Source organism: Watersipora subatra, chromosome 9, assembly GCF_963576615.1.
Source record: "Watersipora subatra chromosome 9, tzWatSuba1.1, whole genome shotgun sequence".
Taxonomy (NCBI): Eukaryota; Metazoa; Bryozoa; class Gymnolaemata; order Cheilostomatida; family Watersiporidae; genus Watersipora; species Watersipora subatra.
Window position 1 is genome coordinate 44,061,270 of NC_088716.1, and position 8,442 is coordinate 44,069,711.

At 33.8% G+C, this 8,442-nt stretch overlaps 1 protein-coding gene across 1 annotated transcript; it reads left to right on the plus strand.

Annotated features, from left to right (window-relative positions):
* The first annotated feature begins 507 nt into the window (after positions 1 to 507).
* On the plus strand, positions 508 to 4,225 carry LOC137403597 (uncharacterized). The gene is made up of 3 exons (XM_068089563.1): positions 508 to 636; positions 1,729 to 1,858; positions 4,018 to 4,225. Exons 1-3 carry the CDS (start codon positions 515 to 517, stop codon positions 4,177 to 4,179), a joined length of 414 nt encoding a protein of 137 aa, XP_067945664.1. The 5' UTR covers positions 508 to 514; the 3' UTR covers positions 4,180 to 4,225.
* Positions 4,226 to 8,442: the final 4,217 nt, after the last annotated feature.

The following is an 8,442-nucleotide window of genomic DNA, read 5'->3' on the forward strand; positions in this document are numbered from 1 at the left end:
TACAGGTTGTGTGTGTTTTTTTAAAACTACAGGCTGTGTGTGTTTTTTTAAAACTACAGGCTGTGTGTGTTTTTTTAAAACTACAGGCTGTGTGTGTTTTTTTAAAACTACAGGCTGTGGGTGTTTTTTAAAAACTACAGGCTGTGTGTGTTTTTAAAAACTACAGGCTGTGTGTGTTTTTAAGAAACTACAGGCTGTGTGTGTTTTTTAAAAACTACAGGCTGTGTGTTTTTTTGGTCACTGAATTCTAACAATAATGAATAAATACAAAATATAATCTATGCCATTAAACTCTATGTAAACCGATGTCTGTGCAACCTGTGTTTGTTGTACAAACATTGGTTGGTATTTTGGCTGGACATGTCCGAGTCTAGTGGCCAGAGAACCTTGACAACTGGAGACATGGCCAGTTGCAGTAGTAGGTGGTAACAGTGTATTGATTGCAAAAAATGTAGCTGTTACATGCTAAAAATTGTATACTTGATTCCAGGGAGGAGCAGGTACAAAAGAAGAAATGTGCTTTGCTTACATCTTCTACTACCCAAGGCAGAATTTAACAACATGTTCATCATCTCCTCGCCTGTATAATGATCCAACTGATCCTGTTTATGCTGAACTCTCTGTAAATGCTTCAACGTAAGTTAAAATTGTGTGTTTGTCTGTGAGTCCATCTGTTAGTACGTCTCTTAGTCAGTCTGTTAGTCTGCGTTTGTTAGTCTGTCTGTTAGTCCATCTGTTAATCAGTCCATTAGTCTGTCTGTTAATCCATCTGTTAGTCCATTTGTTAGTCCGTCTGTGAGTCCGTCTGTGAGTCCGTCTGTTAGTCCGTCTGTTAGTCCGTCTGTTAGTCCATTTGTTAGTCCATCTGTTAGTCTGTGTCAACGCTCTGTGTTTCCACATTTTTAACGGATTTCAAGAAAACTTCACACGCATGTGCTTTGTGCCTTCCGGCCAGGTCACTATTTATATTTGATTTCAAAGCTCCATTTGGTTCCTAAGAACCAGTCTCTTGAACACCCACCTGCAGACTATCTAGTTAAATGTGAAAGAAATTCCAAGCATCGCCTGGCTTTCGGCTGTCATATGAATAAAGCTACCTGTTATCTGTTCTGTTCTGTTATTTGTCTGTTACCATTTCAACATTTGAGGGTGTGGATTCATATTTCCATATCTTAATCTTATTGTTCTCTCAGGCGCTTTCCATGATTTTGTTAGTATATTATAAATCCTACATCAAAGATGTTTGAATACTTCATAACAATTATCAAACAATTAGTAACCATGAAAACATGCAGCTGCTTTATCTTTTTAATTAATGTAGCTGTGAAATGCTAAATATTGTATACCTTGGTTATTTTTAACTAATTATACTTTTATTGTATATATTAATTATATTATATCAATATTATGTTAGAAAAATATCATATTCATAATATATTTTATTATATCATAACTTAAATTATATACCATAATATTATGTTTATATTTGTTATATTATATTTATATTTTGTTCTGAATATAATATGCTATCTTTATAATATAACACATTTTATTATATTATATTCTAAGGTAACATAATTATATTTTGTAATATAATAAGCATATTTTATTATATTTCCAAATAATGAAATATTTAATATATATCTATCCATAAAGGTAATTTATTCCTCATTTATGCCCAGCCTTAGTAACAACTTACTTTTAATGTTATATCTATATATTCTATAGCGAAAACACCATATTTGCTATCGATCAAGTCTCTGATTGGACTAAAGACACTGTGGCTGTCCTTCAGAATGGCTTCGACAAAACGCCACACTTTTCATTCTGCTACCGGGAAAATTACATACCTTATGAGGTAAGATTGTAATTTTTGGTAAAAATAACCTTGTCCATAAAGATTAACATGTGGTGACATCAGACTATATGCTATACATGTATTTAGAGATTTCATGCTTCTATATTAGTTTCTCACACCAACTTGTTTTCCATGCTGTATTACCACTGGTAATGTTTTTCACTACAATATATTTGTACTATATATATTGTATGGTTTGTATATATTATATGGTACTATGTATTGTATATATTAAATGGTTCTTAATAGATCTGCTCTTAATAATTATTATTATGTTTCTATAGAAAATAGATAGGCTATGTTTATATTAGTGATAGAGTTTGGTATAATTGAATCAGATATTCAGGCAAATAAAAGGAATGTCAGGCATTGTCCTTAGCCAGTGCCAAAAACTGAATAACTACAGTTATTAGACAGGAAGTTGAGTTAATTTAATCAAGAATTAATGATGCTATTATAGTTACCTTGGTTACCATGCCTAGCCTTGATTTGGTATGTAATAATAGTTATTTTTACTACATAGCCCCTGTTTGGTAACACAAAGTTCTGTAAAGCATAGCCTTAGCTCACTGAAAATGGTGTTCTATAATGATTTTACCTTATATACAATGCTCTGTAACATGCAGCCTTATTTAAGCTACATCCCTACTCTGTAATACTACATAATACAATGGGGCTCTGTAACGCACTGTGTTATCTTATTATAACAACATAAGGTCAAATTATAAAACAGTAGAAGAGCTAAAACAGATCTGAATTATGGCTGTTTATAAGAGATCCCAGCATTTAATTCAGAATAGAAATTTTGTCATAAAAAGGAAACCATTAGTAATTTAAACCTGACCCCCTTCATTTTCTTGGTTCATATACTCTAAATTAAAAAATTCATATAGAAAACAACTTTGCCAATAGGAATATAATAATAATATACAACATAATCAAAAGCAATCTTTACTATAATAAGAGCTGTGCCTGTCCATCTGATGCCACACTCGGAGCAATAGAAACAAATATTGCCACACACAGGATTGAACCTGGATATGTGGATTCCCAGCCAAGCTCGCTACCAACCGCTCTACTCAATCACCTTGCTGCACCATAGAATAATTGTACACATACTTATTACACATGATGATCTCCCACAGCATACGAGACAGCCAGTGTACCAGCAAGTAAACTGCTGATCGTTTCACAGTCAAGTCATTATTTCAAGCTCACAACTTCAAGTTCCAGTGCATTTGAGTCTACTTAAAGTTCTGGAGCTTCTAAGTCAGCTTCGGAGAACCAATTTGCAGTCGAAATCTTACGATCCAATTTGAACTTTCCAGAAAATTAATGTTATTTTCGTTAAACATTTTTCACAAGTCTTTAACAGTTAGATGTTTTCATAGCCATGGCAACTTTTGACTAGCCACCATGAAGTCAGAAAAAGGTTATTAAAACAACCTTCACACTTGTTAGAACCACATCAAGGGAATAATGTACATACTGTATTGAATGATGCGAGTATTTTCACCTTTTCTGATTGTCTGTTCTATATCTTGGCTTCCACACCAACATGAGGAATAATTCGAGGAATAATTGTACATAGACTTATAACACCTGATGATCTCTCACAGCGTGCGGGACTGCCAGCGTACTAGTATAACATGATATGACGTAATAACATGTAGCATGAGATAACATAATGTACTTTAATAAGATATAACATAATAAGACAACAGCATGCAATATAAAAGTAAATTACGTATTGCTTACTGTTATATAATCTACAAGAATATGTCAAAGTATGATAGAATGTAATATCTTGTATCCTTGTGTAATACAATATAATAAACTCTAATATGATACAGTAAATTTAGTTAAGTAAGTTATAATGTAATTTAGATCAATATAATGAGTTGTAATATTATAATATATTATATAATAAAGTACAATGCAATATAAAAAAATATAGTTAAAAATTAAAATAACTAATTATAAAATAAGATTATACAAAATGTTGTAAAATACTCTTTTTTTAAATAATATAATAAGATAAAATATAAGACTGTATAACATAGTAATATAATAAAGAATGATACGATAATACTAATGTCTATGCAATAATGCAATATAATGCAGTAAAACAATATCAAATGATGATTTGCCTGTGACAGGGAATGCACAGCTTAATAAACAGAGATGGCTACCCTGAGATGGAGAGAAAAGAGCAACGCAAATGCTACAGTAAAGAAGGAGAAGCTGACGCAAATTCAGCTGGTTCCATACAAGCTGCTTTCTATTCACTTTCCCTAATCTTTGTTGTCACATTTTATTAAAGATATGTGTATCTCTATTCCATAAGCTCCATCAGCAATAACTGAGTTTCACTATATTATGATATGAACTACCTGGTTGCTTATGCTCTAGACGCAATAGCCGTATCTGGTGCAGGGCTGGTTTTCGTTTTGTATACGTAAGGAGGTCATTCATGTATGTTGTCAGTGTTGAGATATTTCAAATTTATGTACAATATATCATCATCAAATGAACAGTTTGTTTTTATGTCAACATGAATTTGTAAAGTGTTCTTGCTGATTTTGCATAAGAAGTTATGTTTGGTTTGCAGCCAACTATCTATGCCTAAACAACTGTTTCTTTTAAGCTCATCTTTATTCCTTTCAATTGGTATAATATGTTAGACTTTCCCATCTACTGCTATGAATCAGGCAATAATAATGTGATTTAAATTATCATACCTTTTTCAAAAAATGGAACTGTGATAGTTGATGGTAATTTTTTGCTAAGCTGTGGTGCATGGTGTGGTGTAAAAAAGAGTTCATAGTTTAAATATACATATTTATATCCTGAGCTTTATTTCAGTTATAACAATATCAAACAACTACAGTTTAGAGCAAGAATTACAATTGTAATGCGATGGATACTGGTGGTATCAGGCATAAAAAAGTTGTTTCAAGAATCTATAGTGACTAGTGGAATGCCCGATGTTGAACGGGTACTAAAAATCTGCTTATAGACAATAAGTGGTAATGTAGTTGCCTACCACTTACCATTAGCCTGGCACATTGCCAATGGTTAACTTGAGTAAGCTCATTAATAAGAGCTAACTACTTAATTAATCGCTCTCCATGATGTTACGACGTAATGCCATGAAGAGCGGTTGTGTATTTGCACCCATATAATGACATATATCGCCTAATGAATCCATAAAAATTGTGTGGCTTGATTGATAAGGGATTGGACTAGTGAACGAAAGGGTCTGAGATCAAATCTTCTGTGATACGGATTGTTTATTCCAAGAATTCAATAGTATAACTGGACAACACAGAAACACAGACAAAACTTGAGATATATGCATATAGATATAAACAAGTGTGTCTCTCAGTGCCTCACATAAAGGTCAGTATGAATTGTTGAGTAGCTGAATAGTGAATAAATACATCCTCCACAGTGTCCAGGCTGACAAAGTGTGAAAATATATGAATATAAAAATGTCCTACAAAATGTCTCCGACATCGTCGTTCTTTCCTCAATATACAGGAATAGTATTTGCCTTAGTGATATCATACAGCAATATGCCAATAATTTGTACACTAAATTAGAGGTCCTCAGTAGTCTTTGAGGATTACCACACTTATGAGATGTCGACACACAGATGCCTCTTGTTTAGGTTCTAATTAGTTGAAGTTACCTCCTCTAATGACCAGTGATCAAAAACTGACTGACTGCACAACCAGTGAGGAACGTGTCATGGCCAAAGTAGCATGACTTCACCAAGTTTGACTTCTCTTCTCCAATGCTCTACGTTATGTATCTGCTAGCCCAAATTCAATCCTATAAAGGGTGGTGAAGTAAACCCCACTAGGCAAGGTTAGGCAACTCTCAAACCGAAGGCGAGCCGATAGACAGACTCGATAGCGAGCCGATAGACAGACTCAATAGCAAGCCAATAAACAGACTCGTAGGCGCCTTCTCCCAACTTTTACACCTTGGTAAGCCAATTCTTGATGTTCGGTCAATAGCACTTATAGTGAATGCAGCTATGGTACGCTGGCGGGTATCACAATGCTAAAGTCAGAAACAGTGACAAGAATATAATACTCTACTTCCCTTGGAAAATTAACCAGAGCTATAGTTAAAGAATGCACTATCTTTATTAGTACTATAACTCACAGTGCAAATCAGTACCACACCCAGTAATGACAAAACTGAAAGGTTATATAGCAAACTAAGAGAGAAATCCAGTTTATTAGCTGCACACTAATTAGGTCAACTGTTGCCATAATAAAATATTTCGAACACAAAAATGATAATATTTGTCACTGACTAATCATGTAATACGAGTATTAACAATTTTTTGAGTATTTATTTAGTAACACGCAAGTCTTAAAACAGTATGGTAATAAATGGTTAACATAAAAATTTGCTGTACTACAACTGATCTGTGCTAAGCGAGCGCATTATAATTAACTTTTCAAATTTGAATAAACCGCGACAAATCCCGAGAACGCATCACCGACTCTATTACGCACGCTAGCAGCCTATAAATACGAGTACTAACAGATAGTCATTTTATTCACTCTCCTCTCCCATCTTGGCTCTCCTCAGGGCCGCCATTTCTATCTCAAAAGCTCTGTTCTGCAATGACAAGGGTGGGCACCCTGTGTCATAAATATTGTCAACCCTTTTTATTACAGTAGTTAAAACTGTGCAATGGAAGCTTGGCCATGTAAGCATTCTTCCTAGTGAAGGTGTTCAGAAACTCGCCTTCTAACTGTTCCCATGGTTTGTAATATGAAGGTCATAAAACATATGAAAGATGAAAGACAAACTTCCTTTTTCGCTGAGGTACTAGGTGAAAAGGATAGTTAGGTCATGATGAACTATAGATTGTTGAGTCCGATAGCTATGAGTAAAAAGATTTTGACTCGATTACATGCAGGTCATTAGGGTATGGTAAAAACATGTAGTAGTTGCTAGGATTTGGTATGAGGATCAACCTAAAGGAAACAGATCATATGGTGGAAGAATATTCTAAATGCATCAAATTCAGAAAAATGCAGAGTTTTTCCCTCAGACAGAATTACCAGATAGGCCCTGGCTCACGAGTATGGCTAGTATGAGGAAAATAATTAAGCTCTGTTTGTCAACTACTATGTTAGGTAGATAGAACTACTGGAGATGAGACAATCAAAAGGCTTATCAAGAGGACAAGGAAATATCAGACTGGAGTAGACCAGTCTGCAGAAGACACATAACAAGGAATGACGAAAGAGGCTACCAAAAAGCATATGGCCTTCAAGCTCTAGAATATCGAAGAAACATCAGGAACATTATTTTGTTTACAGTTAAAAACTCATATAACATAAAATAACTATTTCAAGTTTTTTTCAAACTTATGATACATAAGAAAGGAAAAAAAGATAGAAAAGTATTGGGGTTTACAGATAAGAAATGGCTTTGAAGGAAAGTAGGGATGATGTGGTACAGCAAATTATAGATATGATAGGGTACGATAGAAAGGCAAAGACTCTTGAACTTTCCAACAGATGTTCCTTTACGAGTAAACTTTACTCGGTTGCGCAATCATTCTTGTTGTTGTTGCATTCTGAGGTAGAACAGGCATGTATAATGTTTTGTATATCTAATAAAATGCAAGTCTACACCACACGGTACATATATTCTTGGCCCTGTGAATAAGCACAAACAAGACATGAAGGGAAAAACAGTAATGATGATGGAGCATAGAATAGTAAAAGGTAGGATAGCCTGTGATGACAACGTTGTTGGTACAAAAAAGAAAAAAAACTAAAATCAAGAAAGAACTCATGTAATAGAAAAATTACTATAAATCTGAATAAAGCAACTTATACAGTCACGAAGAACTATCAAACGAAAACAAGTCTAACACGACCTTCAACTCTGAAATTTAACAAACATTACCAATCCAGTTGAAGTAGGTTTACTTCAACTGGATTTTGGCTTGGAATAGAGCTTATGTCAAGCTTAGTTGCTAAATACTCTTAATTTACTTTTACCTAAAATGTCTTAAAATTAATAAACAAGAATTTTGTTTGCAGGAAACTTCGTTTTTGCTCTGAATAATGAGTTATTTAAACCCAATTTTCCATGGACAAAATGTTGACATCAGAGAAGCAAACTCTATAATTTTCAGTAAACCACCTGGCATCTCATCACCATTTCTTCTTGTTCAGTTTTTATTTAATAAAGTATGATGACTGATCTCTTACTTGCACGACTTAGGCTCTCCTGATAACCATCTCATGTGACCGGATTCTCTCAAAAACTAGTCTAAAGCTCTCTAAAATACATACTTGTTCAGGTCAAAGATCAAAAGAATTTATAGTTGCTTCATTTTGAATTAATTTATGTAAAATCAAATCAAAAGAATTAGTAATTTCAAAATTGGCTTTCAGAATGACTTTGAATATATTATTACTCACATGGACATACGTCTTACCTGCTGCATATCTGTAAGTTCATGACCCTTGCAGGTCTAAGAATTGATGGTAATTTCTGTAGATGGTACAGCAAATGAGATACATATTGAAGAACCAAAT

Excerpts from the sequence above, each read along its gene's own strand:
- LOC137403597 (XM_068089563.1), top strand. The coding sequence starts at position 515 with ATGTGCTTTGCTTACATCTTCTACTACCCAAGGCAGAATTTAACAACA. Across the intron at positions 637-1,728 it reads CTCTCTGTAAATGCTTCAAC|CGAAAACACCATATTTGCTA; the intron begins GTAAGTTAAAAT and ends TATATTCTATAG. Across the intron at positions 1,859-4,017 it reads AAAATTACATACCTTATGAG|GGAATGCACAGCTTAATAAA; the intron begins GTAAGATTGTAA and ends TGCCTGTGACAG.